Here is a 16,554-nt window from a genome sequence, read left to right on the forward strand (position 1 = left end):
ATATATGCTAAAAAGCTACTTACGTACTAAATTTTAAGCCAATCGGACTATAATAAGATTTTTTCGAATACCACCTACCCGAAAAAAATTAAAATTTTTTAGCCTAAAACATGGTGGTTACCGAAAGGTATTTGTATTCAAAATTTCATGAAAATCGGACTAGCCGTTCGCGAGATTACCTGTTACAAAAAAAAGGGACTTCTCTTTATATAATTAGTATAGATAATAATAAAATCTTTGGTAATATCACTAAATATTAAAATATGATTTTATATGTTAAAAGAAAAAAAGTTCTGCAGGTGAACATTTGGAAGAAAATATCGCGCTATTTTCTATTCAAAATTTTCATTTTATATTAAAATAGCAATACAGTTGTTTTAGTTCACTGTTGGCAGTTGTCCTTAAAATCTAACTATATAAAATTATATATCAAATGAAAGGTATTTGTATGCTCTTTCTAGTAATATATAGTTTAATATATTTAGTTACTTACGTATTTTTTTTAATAAAAACGTACGTATTTTATTTACATATTTTGACAGATATTGTATTGAAAATTATGGCAAACTGCAAAGAACTTTGATGCCGACTTAATTTGGACTACATATATACCCCATTAAAACCACTTAAATGTATCTTTCTGCAAACAAATGTATTTACCTAAAGAAACCAAAAATCAGGCGCCGATGCATAAGGTTGGTAGTACTGATAAAGGTGGTTGCATGCCATGATTCAATAATACAAGGTTGGATAACCTGTCAGTTGTCTCGCTCCCGCATTCTGCCTTAGCCTGTGTTGCTTTCTTTTTTGATTTATAGAAACTACTACTAACAGCCCTATTCCGCCACACTGACAAAACTCACCGTCATTTTTATTGTCATGACCTTTTGGGCAGGTGACAAGGCAAAAACATATGTTTGTGTTGTGTTCCTCCGCTAGGGCAGGCACATTTCCGTTGGTGCGGGGGCTTAGTCGAATCACAATCAGACCTTATCATCGGGTGGTAGTGTAATCGTGTCTCTACCTCCGGGTACTGTGCGAATGCACTCCATTTCCTATGGTTTGGGCTGCTTGTGAGCGATGACCAAGAACTGCCGACCCCCTAATCCAGGGTGACCATTGGAAGGTTTGCAGCCAGGGGGTTTACCAGACCGGCTGTATTTTAACGGCGCCTTCCTGACACCGGGCCGCCTCAGGGAGTAATGGTGGCCTTGCTGCGGCATGGGGCGCTGCCGTAGTGGACCGTTTGAATTCCCCTATTACAGGCTAATCTAATATTCACGCACGCCGCCAATTTACAGTCAAAAATTTCTCATGCACATACAACTTGTATGGGACCAACCGAAATTGAACGGCGTGCGTATGAAGCTAACTCAATTTCCAATTTTTGTTCTGCGTGACATTTTGATTTGACGTTTCGCTCAATGAAATCAAATGCAAACGCACGCAAGCCAATTTCGGGTGACGCAAAAAAACAATTTCGACGGGGTGCGTACCAAAACGCAAGCCGCGAATATTAGGTTAGCCTGTTACGACCTAGACCACCGCGCTCGCTTCGTCGGGTAGGTGGTCGTACGAACAAGATGAACAAAAACAGCCAAAAACAAAACCAAAACCAAACACAAAATTTAAAATAAAACCCTAATACCAAAAATTCGAGTGGTGGAGGGGATTCGAAGCCGACCCCTCTCTTCTGCTCCTCTTTAAACGAGGCGGAATCGGCTCGTGGGCTGGGTGGTGCAGCTGCTGCTGCAGGGTGCAGCAAGGGGTCGGTGCCGACCTCTTCGTCTGCACTCGTCTCTGGTGGTGCCGGTGGGAACCCACCGAACCTAGTCTCGGGGTTAGGGGCGCGGGCGAATTCGCCTGCATCTAGGACGGAGGCAGGGTCGCAGACGAAATCGTCTGCGGCTATTGACGTGAGGGCACTGGACAGTGTGGCCGGCACCAGAGAAGGACTTGCGGCTAAATCTGGGAGGATTCCCTCCGTTAGGCCTAAACGGCATGCTGGGCCGGCCAGGAAAGCACGCGATGACCGTCGCATGGCCACCAAGATCCTGGCGCGTTACGGCGAGGTGGGTGCTGCGCAGCTATCTGAGCAGCACGCGCGATCGCTCGAGTGGGCCAGGGGGGTGCTAAGCGGCGGCCAGGAGGGCTGTGGTGAGGATGTTTCTGGGGGTGCGAGCGCATCCCGTATTAACCCTGTCAAGCGGCAGAGATCGCAGGAGGGGGAAACCCCCCTCTCCAAGAAGCCCAGAGTGGGAGGGACGCCTAAGCTCTTTAGCGAGATCGCTAAACAGGCATGCTCTATCACTCTGGGTGTTTTGGGTCGGGGTAAGGATGACGGGCCATCGCCAGGGAGGATTGGAGGAAGGTGTCATCGGCCTTATCAGGGGTGTTTATGAGGGTGGTCAGGGAAAACCCGGGGCCAACGCCGGGATGCGAGAGTGCTGGTTGGCATCAGGGGATGATCAAGAAGGTGGTGTGTGCCGATGAGCGTTCGGCCGCGCTTTAAAAGGCGGCAGTAGCCTTGGTCGGGGAGGTTTGCGAGGGTGCCAAACTCGAGGCTGTGGACAAGGGGGACCTTCCCTTGCGTCCGCGTGCTCGACTGTGGCTTCCCTCGGCACCTTCCTCGCTGAGAGAGGTGGAAGATATCTTCCGCTACTGCCACCTGGACCTTCCAGCGTACAACAGGAAGGCAATCCTGTTTGAGGGCTCCGGCGGCGACTTTCGGCAAGCGCTGATATTGCTGAACTCGGAGTCTCGTAAGCCTCTCGCCGAAAGACAAGGAGTCATCTACTATGGCTTCGAGAAGGTAGTCATGAAGGTCTACCAGACCGACTCCAGAGGGGATGACGAGCCTATTCCGGTTGCGCTGGTGGGCGAAACTGTGAATGTGGAGGATGCCCCCATAGGTATGGAGGTCGAGTCCGTCATGTCGGACAGTGACAGCATTGCTGGCCCTCCTTCGAGTGCGGGATCGGTTATCACTGTTGGTCCGCTATTCGACAGGGCGGAGGAGGAATTGCTCCTTGCGTCCGATAGGGATGGCGCCTGCGGAGGGGTGCTGGAGAGGATTTCGGAGGATGAATATTCTTCAGATCAATCTCCATCACTCTAAGGCGGCATCAGCCAACCTTTTAATCCAACTTGAGCAAGGTGAAGTTGATGTAGTCCTGATTCAGGAGCCGTGGCTGAGCAGCTGCAATAAGGTTTCTGGTATCGGGACGAGGGACTACAAATTGCAGCGGTATGCAAGTAGACCTCGATCCTGCATGCTCATCAGTAAGGAACTTAATGCTTTTATTTTGCCTCTTTTCAGCGGCGGAGACATTGCCACGGTGAGCCTTGAGGGTGCAACCGGAGAACTCTGGTTAATATCCGCTTATATGGCGCACGAGGACGGGGTGGAGCCACCTCCGTGCTTACTAAGGAACGCGGTGGCAGAAGCTAGACGCAGGAGGATCAGCGTTGTTATTGGGTCTGACGCGAATTCCCACCATACGATTTGGGGCAGCTCAGATATCAATAGTAGAGGTGAGTCACTCTTTAATTTTATACTTAATGAAAATTTATGTATATGTAATAGGGGGAGCGACCCCACTTTTGTAACGGCTAGTAGAGAAGAGGTCTTAGATATCACGTTGGTCTCTTCTGATATAATGTCCCGTATATCTGGCTGAAGAGTCCTTAGTGAGCACTCCTTTTCCGATCATCGGTACATACAATTCACTTTGGACGAAGCGCGTCCTACGTACAAACCTGACAGGAATCTGAGGAGAACAAACTGGGACTTATACTGCAGAAGTCTGCAGGAATTGCTTCCGGTTGCACGGGCGGGGGCGGGACGGGACCTGGAGTGAAGGCGAAATTTACGAATTAATTGGAGTGTTCACCGCTTCGTGTAAAAGGGCCATTGAGATGTCTTGTCCCCTGAGTTACCACAAAGGTAAGAGCAAACCGCTCTGGTGGTCGGAGGAGCTCTCTGATCTTAGGGCCTCGAGCAGAGGCCTTTCCAATAGGGCCACGAAGAGTAAATCAGCCTCCGACTGGGCACTATATAAGATTGGGCTTGGGATATATAAGTCCGAGATCAGAAAAGCGAGGCGGACATCGTGGAGACTGTTCTGCGAAAGCCTGGAGGGTAGTCAGGAGTGTTGAAGGTTTCGGCGAGTTCTTTTTGAGAATCCCGCTCATCAGGGATGAGGGCGGCGGCTGGGCAATGAGCAGCGAAGAGTCTCTTCTAATGCTCCTTGATGCTCATTTCCCCTGCAACCCGGACCAGGGAGAGATCCGGTTAGAGGAGTCGATCCCCGAGACGAACATCTCGGAAATCCTAACCATGGATCGCCTTCTTTGGGCCATTGGCTCCTCCAAGGCCCCCGGCCCCGACGGCATAATACCGGCCCAACTGCAAACATCTGCAGAAGTGTCGTGCCACTGGTTGATACCCATTTTCGAGGGTTGTCTGGCTAAGGGTCATGTTCCGGGGCATTGGAGGGTGGTCAGAGTCGTGTTCATTCCCAAGGCGGGTAAAGCCTCTCATGTATCACCCAGGGATTTCAGGCCGAGGAGAGACTTTCTCGTTTCTTCTGAAGACGCTGGAGAGGCTGATCGATCTGCATTTAAGAAGCGGTATCCTCAGGGAGCGCCTTTCCTTGGATCAGCATGCTTACTGCAAGGGCAGGTCTGTCGTAACGGCCTTACACACTGTCGTTGAAAATATCGAGAAATCCCTCTCGCAGAAGGAATTTGCGGTCGGTGCCTTCCTTGATATCGAGGGGGCTTTTCATAATGTTTTGCCTGAGGCTGTAGTTAACTCTCTAAATAAGCTAGGGGTCGGAGCCGACCTTGTCAGGTTTATTTACCGCTTGCTTTTCAATAGAACTGTCGCGGCAGAGTGGGGCAACGCTTCAATCCGGAGGTGCAGGGTTACTTGAGCTTGGTTGAGAACTGGGCTTCTAGCTGCGGGCTGGGTGTAAATCCCAGTAAAACGGAGTTTTCTCTCTTTACTAGGAGGTATAAGATACCGAACTGCCGTCTTCCCACAATGGGTGGTCTTCCTCTGAAGCTCTCTGACAGGGTGAAGTACTTGGGATTGATCCTTGACAGTAAGCTGTCCTGAAAGCCTAACGTGGAGGAAAGAGCCAAGAAGGCTACAGTAGCACTGTATTGTTGCAGAGGGGCCATTGGGTAGCGCTGGGGCCTCTCGCCAAAGGTAGTCTTCCGGCGAGGGAAGACTGGGAGGGGTGCAGTATCTGGAACCGAGGACCTGTAAACTTATTTACAGATGGGTCGAAGCTGGATGGGAAGGTGGGCGGAGGTGTCTTCTGCGAAGAGCTCTCCATCAACCTGAAATTTAGGCTACCGGATCACTGTAGTGTTTTCCAGGCTGAGGTGGCCGCAATAAAAGAGGCTTCGGATTGGTTGCTCTCTAGTGTAACATCTGACAGCCAGGCTGCCATCAGGGCTCTTGGCTCCCTGACGGTGCTTTCGGAAACGGAGAGGGTGTGTTTGACTTCCCTATCGACCGCGTCTAACTATTTTGCTATTAAGCTTATTTGTGTTCCAGGTCACAGCGAAATCGCTGGCAACTGCATGGCTGATGAGCTAGCAAGACAGGGAACCCTCGAGGAATTACTTTCGGATAGGGAGGGTCTGGAGCCTCCTCTGACCTCGTGTGGTCTGCTTCTGGACAGATGGGCGTTTAGTCAGCTCAGCGAGCGCTAGGCGAACACCTTGGAGTGCAAGGTGGCAAAGTCTTTCTGGCCACGGGTGGACCGGGGGCGGTCTAGGGAGCTCTTGAGACTAAGCAAGCTGCATCTCTCACTATTGGTGGGAGTGCTTACTGGTCACTGTGTGATTGGTAACCATGCGGTAACGCTGAGTGTCGCGGATAACCCTTACTGCACCAGCTGCATGGAGGACGATGAGGTGGAATCATCTCAACATCTGCTGCTCTGGTGTCCTGCCTTTGCGAGCCTAAGTTTTAAGCACCTTGGATCGCACTTTTTTCACACTCCCGATAAGCTCTCGGGTGTGGACATCAGTCGACTGAAGACCTTCGTTGTTAGCACGGAGCGTTTCTCCGGCAAAAAGCCATAGACGTCGTCTTTCTTTCTGCCATAGCTTCTTGTCTGCCGACGGACGACCGCTGTTAAGAAAAAACCTTTTTCCTATATTTTTTGCGATGTTGCTTTGACCAGGGTTTGAACCCGGTCATGCGGAGTGGAAGCGCGCAATGCTTACCACTACACCACAGCGGCCGGCATCCATAAATGAAAGATATAAATACCTACATATGTATGTATGTAAATATACAAAACTTACATCTTTCCACTTTGCTACGGAGCGGGTGGGACCACGCATGGCGTTTAGGCCATCTGCGTCCAGAGCGATTGCATCTGTTTTGGGAAGCACGGATTATTTTTTCCTTTTTGCAGCTCCGTATGCTCCCTACAAAACTGCACATAAAATTGCAGCTGCTCCTGCGTCTTCCGCTCATATTTTGCACGTCTAAAATGTTATAAATATACGAATTTATCTATTCACCGCTCATATTTTTTGCAACTAATAGCGTTTACCAGCTGTTTCTGCAACAATGAACTTTTCACCATGCATGGTAAGTTGACAAAAGCTTTTCGCTTGTCATTTTTAGTTAGGAATGCCAACGTGTAACGACAATGACAAAATCACGACAATGAAGGATGATCAATTGTCATACTATTGCAAAACCGGAATAGGGCTGTAAAATACAAGGAGAAATATTGTCTTCGTATAAAAAGTTCAACAGGCTACACTGCCGATATTTTCATCGATTGCTTCTTGAAAATTTATTTTTTATTGCGCAAATTCAAGTAGGTATGGCAAAAAAATCAAAAATAATGAAACTATTTTGAATTAAAACAATAATTTACATATTTCTTTGCAGAGTATCGGAGTTATTCCAAAATTTTATTCAACAACTTGCGTTTTACAGCAGCCGTTGCAGGTAAGTTTTGCGTACTAGGTGAAGTGCAGCCGTCGCATACTTACAAGTAAGTATACCACCCCACAAAAGTGAAAGAATTAATAAAGATTTTTTCTTGTGCAGGTCAGGATCACATTGTGTATCCGTTCGCGTTCGCTGGTGCAGGTATTATCACCAGTGCAACCTTTGGTTTGGTCGAGTGCAGCCTTTGCTTACTTACAAGTAAGTATACCACCCCATAAAAGTGAAAGTGCAAATATTTGTAAAGATTTCTTCTGTGCTGGTCAGGATCATTTGTGTGTCCGTCCACGTTCGCTGGTGAGGGTATTTTCCCCACTGCAGCCTTTGGTTTGGTCAAGTGGAGAATTCGCATACTTACAAGTTAGTATACCACCTCATAAAAGCGAAAGTGCAAATATTAATAAAGATTTTTTCTTGTGCAGGTCAGGATCATTTGTGTGTCCGCCCACCAAATGTAATTCAATTTAAGATATTGAGCACGTAATTTTTAAATGCAACAAATATAATTTAAAAAATATAAATTTATGTATATACATCATTGTTCGGAGCAGCAGCGGATAAGCCAGCAACATAAAATATGTTTATCAAAATCAATATGAATAATGTTATCTGATCACACTGAAATTTTCATACTCAATTGAGCTGCATATTTACTCGTATGTATTTAAACTGTGCTAATTTTGTTTCCCCTTTATACTATGTATAAAGCATATGTATATACATACATACATATATGTATGTGCATACGTACCGCCCGCGCTCAGTTGGATACATTCGTATGCAAGCAAGCGAAAAATAGTACATATGTATGTAAGCAATATTGTGTGCGCGGGTGCATACGTACATAAATATATATATATGTAAATTCTCATGCATTTAAGAAAACTGGTTTTATATTGTTGGTGATGAATTTGCAGTTATCCAATGTAATTAGGACATACTTAAATAGTTCAAGGTGAACTTTCTTTGAGTTAGTCGCGGACCAAATCTTGTTAAATACAGTTGCTTAACTTATGCATACATCATTTGTTTTATTTTAATAGCTGCTAAAAAGGCTTAGTAGCTCAACATTTGGTGAGCCCGACGTGATCGTATCACGCGATTTTTCGTTCGTTTCCGGCCGCTTACTGAGATAATTCTGACACACTAGTGTAAACGTCAGCAACTTCGTCATGCCAGGGGAAGGTGCAGATCGAGTAGCCTTTCTAAAGCTGAAAACAAAGGCCATATTCAGCAGACTGGAGAGCTTGATTAACGAGTTGGACGCAGACAAGCTACACAGTATGGATGAGTACAGTCTTTCAGCAATGCTAGAATCTTTAGGCGAATTGAAATCCAGTTTTTCTGCCGCACACACAAGCCTAGAGGAATTGGACTTCGACTCCATTGCCAGCGACCTGCCAAGTAACTTCGATGCTAGTCTAATCAACCTTAGAGCTACACTGCAACGCGAGATTGGTAAACGTAGTGCCTCGCAACATTGCTCCACGCTCAGAATGAACTCCAATGAGACCCAATCAATCATTGTGAACGCTAATAGCTCACGCTTGCCATTGCTGACACTGCCTAAATTCAGTGGCGCCTACACCGAGTGGACCAATTTCTATTCAATGTTCACGTCAATAATCGACAAGGACAGCGACCTCACCAACATCGACAAATTGCAGCATCTTCGTTCCTGTCTGAGCGGCGCTGCCCTTGACACCGTGCGCTCGCTGGAAATAAACGACGCTAATTATAACACTGCATTAGATCTTTTACAAAAGCGCTTCGATAACAAACGTCTTATATTTCAGGCACACGTCAGGGAGATATTTGGGCTAGATAGGGCAGATTCAAACGAAACCAAGCTACGAGAGCTGACAGATAAGGTCACAGCACACATACGCGCATTGCAGTCGCTCGCATCCAATGGGAAGATCGCAGATGGCATCATCGTACAATTGGTGATCCAGAAACTCGACAAAAAGACGCAGGCTAAATGGGAGGAGAGTTCATCGATCAGCGAACTGCCATCCTGGGATCAATTAGCTATTTTCTTGGAGAAGCGCTGCAGAGCACTCGAGAACGTAGAGCATTCTATGCAGACACGGACTGGTCAGGCGGTAAAAGCTAACAAGAACGTGAGTACTGGTCAGAAGAAATCCTTTGTTGCTTCCAACGGCTCAACAGGTGTTTGTGTGTTTTGTGGATCTGCCGAGCATGCAATTTATAGCTGTCAACGCTTAGCAAATTTGTCTCCGAACTTACGCCTGAGGGAAGTTAAGAAGCTTTCCCTTTGTCTTAACTGCCTAAAGACTGGGCATCAAATTCGTGACTGCAAATCCGGATCGTGCCGCGCCTGTCAGTCGAAACACCACACGCTCTTGCATTTCGAACGCTCAACTGCATCGTTAATCAATAGTCAAGCCGAAGCTTCGTCGGCAGCTACAGTTCAATCCAACGCTATGACTGCATCGTTATCTGCGTCGCCTAGTGCCCCAGTATCTCCTTCTAATGCTGTGTTCCTAGCTACTGCCGTCGTTCTGGTAAAAAATCGTGCTGGAAGCTTCGTGCCTTGCAGGGCGCTTTTAGATTCTGGCTCCCAGTTACACTTTGTCACAACTCGCCTTGCAAACCAATTGCAGCTTGTAAAAGCAAAATCTTCTGCTACAGTATCTGGCATTGGAGATGCCAATTTCTCAACGGAGGGTTACTCAGTCGACCTCGTAGTGAAGTCGCGGACTTCAGATTTCTCAACAAACATAACAGCTGTTGTTGTGCAAACCATAACCGACAACCAGCCTGGCTGCTCCGTGAGCACCAACGAGTGGAATGTTCCGTCGAATATACAACTAGCTGATCCTGGGTTCAACTTACCGCAGCGAATTGATCTGCTCATTGGAGCAGCATTGTTCTTCGATCTGCTATGTGTGGGGCAGATACGCTTGGCATCTGGTTTACCACTCCTTCAGAAAACACGCCTCGGTTGGGTGCTATCTGGAGGGGGGCAAGAAGCTCCAAAACTATCATCATTTGTGGTGCGACGGAAGTCCTCCAGTGATATTATTGCCACTCGGTTGGATGATTTAGTGCGTCAGTTCTGGGAAATCGAGCACAACTTCGAGCCGATCTCTAAGGCCTCCTAAGAAGATATCGACTGCGAAGCCCACTTCCGGGAAAATTATTTGCGATTGTCATCAGGCGAATACTCAGTTCGTCTTCCCATGAAGCGTGGTGTGGAGGCCCTTGGAGACTCCTATTTGCAAGCTCGTCAACGCTTCGAAAGTCTTGAACGAAAATTCGCTCGTAACCCTGAGCTTAAAACAGAATATAGTAAGTTCATAAAGGAATATCTGGACCTTAATCACATGTCGCTAGTTACCAATGAGGTTTTTCAACAATGCAAGTATTTTCTGCGGCATTATTGCGTCATCAAGGATGACAGTAGCACAACAAAGCTGAGAGTGGTTTTTGATGGCTCTGCATCCACTACTTCGGGCTTTTTGCTGAACGACCTACTCATGGCAGGCCAAACTATTCAGCCGAAACTTTTTAATATCCTTATTAGATTTCGTACCTTTCCCATAGCACTTACTGGGGACATCTGTAAGATGTATAGGTGTGTTCGCGTCACCCCACCAGATAGCATGCTCCAATGCATATTGTGGCGTGAATCTCCTCAGGAAAACTTTGCCATCTATAAGTTAGACACGCTGACTTATGGAACTAAGCCTGCGTCATTCCTGGCCATACGTGCCATGTACCAACTCGCAGCTGACGAATCCTCGACTTATCCCATTGGTGCAGAAATAGTGCGTCGAGACTTCTACGTAGATGACTTGATATCTGGAGGCGATTCGATGGAAGAAGTACTGAATATCAAGCTACAAACAACTAGCCTCCTTGCTCGAGGAAACTTTAAGTTACGCAAGTGGTGCTCTAATAGTCCAGATATCCTTAGTGATATACCCGACGTAGACAAGGAACGTTTCCTTAAGTTTGACGATGGCAGTGACATCACCAAAGCTCTGGGACTAGTTTGGGATCCGGTCAAGGACAAGGTGCTATTTTCGTTTGTGCCACAACGAGAACTCGGTAAAAACTCAAAACGCTCTGCGTTGTCTACTCTAGCTCGCTGTTACGATCCCCTTGGACTAATGGGCCCTACGCTGACCAAGGCGAAGATTCTTCTGCAACGCATGTGGAGAGACAAGCTTGAGTGGGATGAGAGTCTACCGCAATCGTTAAACACCGCCTGGTCTGCCTTTTGCAGCGGGTTTGCAGACATACAGCACCTATCATTTCCTCGTTACGTCTTGCAACCTGGAGCCATTACAGAAATTCATGCATTTTGCGATGCAAGCCTTGAAGCTTATGGGGCTTGCGTTTATACGCGTTCAGCCAAGGATAGTAAGGTACAAGTGCACCTGTTGTGTTCGAAGGCTCGTGTCGCTCCACTGAAGACTATCACCGTGCCCAAGCTGGAACTCTGTGCAGCAACACTGCTTGCACCACTCATAGGTGAGTTTACAAAAATGAAGCTTTTTAACTGTTCATTTCATTGTTGGTCAGATTCCTCCACTGTCCTCTCGTGGCTGCGAGAAGAACCATCGAAATTTAACGTATTTGTCGCTAACCGAATTTCCACCATACATCAATTAACGGAGGGCATGCGGTGCCACTATGTTCCGACAGCAATGAATCCGGCGGACATTTTATCCAAAGGAGCTACCCCGCAGGAACTTCTAGGATCTTCACTTTGGATGCACGGCCCGTCATTTTTGCGAGAAGTGGAGGGCAGCTGGCCGCGCATGTGTCTACCACAACCAAAACTTCCAGAACTTCGACAAAAGGTGTTGCTTGCCGCACATAACCGCAATGACATTTCGCTTTCTTTCAAGTACATTAATTCATTTGGAACAATGCAGCGCATTTTTGGGTACGTCAGCAAACAGTCACTCGAGTCCTACAAAAATGCATTATTTGCTGCAAATCGAGACCGCGCCTTGTCGAGCACATAATGGCCGACCTGCCTAAAGAGCGAATTCATGCCTCGCGCCCATTCATAGTCACCGGTGTGGACTACTGTGGGCCATTTTATTACAAGCCTGAAGAACGCAATAAATCGCCCAACAAATGTTATGTAAGCGTTTTCATTTGCTTCGCCACAAAGGCTGTATGGATGGAGTTGGTAAGAGACCTCTCAACAGGTGCTTTCATTGACGCGCTAAAACGATTCATCGCTACGCGTGGCATACCCAGCTGCATCTGGTCTGACAATGCGTCGAATTTTGTAGGCGCCAAGAACGAGCTTAAAGAACTACGGAACTTAGCCCTCAGCGAGAAACACCGCCGCGAAGTCCACAACTTTTGCCTCAGTAATGGCTTTGATTGGCGTTTCATCCCACCTCGCTCTCCGCACTTTGGCGGTTTGTGGGAAGCGGCCGTAAAAACAGCCAAAGAACATTTCTATCGTTCCGGGGGCTCATCACTGCTTGGCTTCGATGAATTGCGTACTTTGGTATGTCAAATCTGTGCTGTAATTAACTCTCGTCCTCTCATACCCCCTTCAGAAAACCCAGAGGAATTAGATGTGCTAACGCCAGGCCATTTTTTGATTGGTGGTTCTCTGACAGCTCTTCCGGAACCGGATCTAACGACGCTAAACTACGACCGACTTGATCGATGGCAGCGTGGAACATACATTAAACAGGTTTTTTGGAAGCGGTGGACTCAAGAGTATCTAACTCTTCTACAGCAACGCGCAAAGTGGCGTTTACCTCATGCCAACATTGAAGTCAATGATGTCGTATGCATAAAGGAAGAAAACTCACCACCACTGTAGTGGCCTCTAGCACGGGTAATCGAAGTTGTCCCTGGAGCAGACGATGTCGTACGTGTGGAACTTTTAAAAACATCTAGCGGCAAAACGCGACGAGCCGTGAACAAGCTGTGTGTCCTCCCGGTGAAGGATTCTGTTGAAAGCCCTGACCTTTCAACGGCGGGGAGGATGTTCGGAGCAGCAGCGGATAAGCCAGCAACATAAAATATGTTTATCAAAATCAATATGAATAATGTTATCTGATCACACTGAAATTTTCATACTCAATTGAGCTGCATATTTACTCGTTTGTATTTAAACTTGTTAAATACAGTTGCTTAACATCATTTCTATCGTTCCGTTGGCTCATCACTGCTTGGCTTCGATGAATTGCGTACTTTGGTATGTCAAATCTGTGCTGTAATTAACTCTCGTCCTCTCGTACCCCTTTCAGAAAACCCAGAGGATTTAGATGTGCTAACGCCAGGCCATTTTTTGATTGGTGGTTCTCTGACAGCTCTTCCGGAACCGGATCTAACGACGCTAAACTACGACCGACTTGATCGATGGCAGCGTGCAACATACATTAAACAGGTTTTTTGGAAGCGGTGGACTCAAGAGTATCTAACTCTTCTACAGCAACGCGCAAAGTGGCGTTTACCTCATGCCAACATTGAAGTCAATAATGTCGTATGCATAAAGGAAGAAAACTCACCACCACTGAAGTGGCCTCTAGCACGGGTAATCGAAGTTGTCCCTGGAGCAGACGGTGTCGTACGTGTGGCACTTTTAAAAACATCTAGCGGCATAACGCGACGAGCCGTGAACAAGCTGTGTGTCCTCCCGGTGAAGGATTCTGTTGAAAGCCCTGACCTTTCAACGGGGGGGAGGAGGTTCCGAGCAGCAGCGGATAAGCCAGCAACATAAAATATGTTTATCAAAATCAATATGAATAATGTTATCTGATCACACTGAAATTTTCATACTCAATTGAGCTGCATATTTACTCGTATGTATTTAAACTTGTTAAATACAGTTGCATACATCATTTGTTTTATTTTAATAGCTGCTAAAAAGGCTTAGTAGCTCAACACATCATATCAATTGCATCTTTACTATTTGTATATTTCTTCATAACGCACACCGTCTTCAAAAGAGTCACAACTCAAAATAATAAGTTTGTCAGAAAATGCGAAAAACTATTTCTTAGCACATGATAATCATATGGGCTAGGGCGACTTAGGTTTTTTTAAACAAATTATATCAAAAAGTTGCTCCAGCTTTTGCTCTATGTAAAATATACTGGACTTTTCATGAAACCATGGTTTATTTTGAATATTTGTCTATAACATTTTTCTTTGGTCAGTATTTTATGTGAATAAAATTCTCTCATTCTTCATTTATTTCATTTTTAATATCTATTGTGTAGATTAGTGGAATCTTCTTTATATATTTAATCCAAAAACACATTTTTCTAAAATATTTCTCAACTTACATTTTAAAGTTTTTTCTGAAACTTGAAAGTAACTCTGTGCAGAGAATGAGAGAATTGAAATTCAGGTGATCCCAGCTGTTTTCAAATGTAAACAAACAAAACGGCGCTTTCCATACTTGTAAGCCTATACAATGCCTTATAGTTACGGTGACCATCCGTCCTGTATTATACGGGACAGTCCTCTATTTTGACCAATTGTCCTGGTAATTAATTTATTTTATACGGGACGCCAAATGTTCTGTATTTCTTTTACTGTCCTATATTTGTCCCGTATTCTGTGCTCGTTATTTCGACGCATTAACGGCTCATTAAAATGGCATGCCTATGAACCGGTTTTAAATGATGTTTCTATGGATGTGATCGTAATTTTCTCTATAAACATTTTTTATCTGAATGCCTGTGATTCGAATTGATGAACACATACAGTGCACTATGGGAAATTTGACCCTATTTTGTGGCCAAAATTCTAAAAGTTGAGATATCGATTTAACACTTGGCCCAGTAGTAGGACTAGACGTAGTGGCCTTGGCGGGCAAAAGTTGACCCGTAATGGTCACACCTCCAAAAAATAGCGTAATGGTCACACATGCGTCGTACGTTCTATTTTAAATATCGACTCGAATCCTCCACTGACCTTAAGTTTAAAACTTTCTCTTTGTTATCTGACAGGTTTTTTTCCAACTTTTAAATTATAACACCGTGAAATATTTTATAAAACTCATGATTTTGTACCAAGTAGTAGAAAAATTATAATTTCTTTAATATCGCACAAAATCGCAGTATAAGATTATGGGGGAAATAAGAGATCAGGGACTATTCTACCGATTTATGATGAGTTTTTTTAAATGTTTTTAAACATTTTTTTGAAACACTAAATAAACTTTTGTTTTAATTGTACAATTTCACTTTAAAGTCACTTAAATGCGGACGTTTCTTTGGCACAACCTTTAAACTATAATACAAGTTTTATATGATAAATATGCTGCTAACCATCATTCTTTCTTTCCACTTTTCACTTTTGAAAAGCAGCAAATAGATTAAGAGATACACGCATTTGAAAGTGGAACAAAATCAAGCTACACATTTTTCGTTTACAGAAAATTTCGAAACTATCTGTTTGAGGGTTACCAAATCAACGGTAAATCAATTTATCGAAAAACAGAGTATATAGTTTTTTACTCTGAAGTATTATCTGTAAGATAAGACAAAAAACCGAATTTCATGCAAGTCAAGGAATTGACTTTTGACCACAAAATAGGCTCAAATTTCCCATAGTGCAGTGACCAAAATAAAAATTAAGACTCTACATTTTAGCAAGGTTTGTCTATTTTTCTTTTGTTTATTAAACGTTTTTTATTTTTTTATAAAAGTAGAGCTCCTTTCCTAACAAAAACCAAATAGTGCAAATTTCCGACTTTGTGCAAAAACTATGCAAATTAATTATGTAAAGTTTCACCAAAATTTCAAACTTTTTAATCACAAACTTTAGAAGAATATTTGGTCGAAGCTTCGTAGCTCATTAAAATTGGTTATAGTAAGGTGAGCGGGCAATCTGCTGCTCATTTGCTTCCGTATCAAAAAATTGTCGCGTATACTTACTTTGTATGAAAAAATGCGTAGTCTTGTCAACAAAAAAAAACAAAAATTGCCAAAAATTAACGGTAAGTCCTACTTACTTCAAACTTGTACTTTATTATACGAAAATGTAACGAATTTTGTGCGTTAGAAATCTCGAGAAAAGTATCCTACAAATGTGTGACGTTACTACAAGGATACTGTTTCAAGGTTAAAACATCTAGGATCATTTAAGAAGGTTTAGTAGTCTTTGTGGAAAAAATTAGCAAAATTAACTTTGTCCCGTATTCGGCTCCCATAAATATGGTCACCGTACATATACATATAGTATTTTAGCCTAATCTATCAAAAATTCAACAACGTACATGTCTTGGCCGCACTTATCCGCCGATGTGTACTCTGCAAGCATCAACACAAAATGAAGTTGTTGTTTTTGTTTCCAATGCGATGCTCGCAAACCACGATACAAACGACGAACATGCTCGCTGAAAATCAAAATTTGTTGATTTATTGCGAGCATGCTCGTGAATCGCCCTACAAACGACGAACATGCACCGCACGCCGAGCATGTGCGCGCCCATGTTCGTCGTGTGTAGCCACTGTAAAGGCCCGTCCTCATAGAACTTTGGCGTTGCGTTGGCATTGGCGTCGCTTCAACAGCTGACTATGAATACATGAAACCAAATGCAGCCG

General features: G+C 44.6%; 3 protein-coding genes across 3 annotated transcripts; all 3 read left to right on the top strand.

Moving 5' to 3' along the window:
* The first annotated feature begins 8,271 nt into the window (after positions 1-8,271).
* LOC118756449 lies at positions 8,272-10,116 on the top strand. Its single transcript, XM_036491215.1, has one exon. It carries the CDS (start codon positions 8,272-8,274, stop codon positions 10,114-10,116), a length of 1,845 nt encoding a protein of 614 aa, XP_036347108.1.
* A 78-nt stretch (positions 10,117-10,194) lies between these two features.
* LOC118756460 lies at positions 10,195-11,991 on the top strand. Its single transcript, XM_036491225.1, has 2 exons — positions 10,195-11,491; positions 11,543-11,991. The coding sequence occupies exons 1-2, from the start codon at positions 10,195-10,197 to the stop codon at positions 11,989-11,991; spliced, it is 1,746 nt and encodes a 581-aa protein (XP_036347118.1).
* Positions 11,991-12,815, top strand: LOC118756466. The gene has a single exon (XM_036491231.1). The coding sequence runs from the start codon at positions 11,991-11,993 to the stop codon at positions 12,813-12,815; it is 825 nt and encodes a 274-aa protein (XP_036347124.1).
* The last annotated feature ends 3,739 nt before the right edge of the window (positions 12,816-16,554 follow it).

This window comes from Rhagoletis pomonella, unplaced genomic scaffold, assembly GCF_013731165.1.
Source record: "Rhagoletis pomonella isolate Grant_MI unplaced genomic scaffold, Rhpom_1.0 Rhpom_scaffold_00002, whole genome shotgun sequence".
NCBI lineage: Eukaryota > Metazoa > Arthropoda > Insecta > Diptera > Tephritidae > Rhagoletis > Rhagoletis pomonella.

Bases quoted from the DNA above. Each gene is read 5' to 3' on its own strand.
- LOC118756466 (XM_036491231.1), top strand. From the start codon at position 11,991: ATGGCCGACCTGCCTAAAGAGCGAATTCATGCCTCGCGCCCATTCATA.
- LOC118756449 (XM_036491215.1), top strand. From the start codon at position 8,272: ATGGATGAGTACAGTCTTTCAGCAATGCTAGAATCTTTAGGCGAATTG.
- LOC118756460 (XM_036491225.1), top strand. From the start codon at position 10,195: ATGAAGCGTGGTGTGGAGGCCCTTGGAGACTCCTATTTGCAAGCTCGT. The intron at 11,492-11,542 runs GTGAGTTTACAA...ATTGTTGGTCAG, and splicing joins ACTGCTTGCACCACTCATAG to ATTCCTCCACTGTCCTCTCG.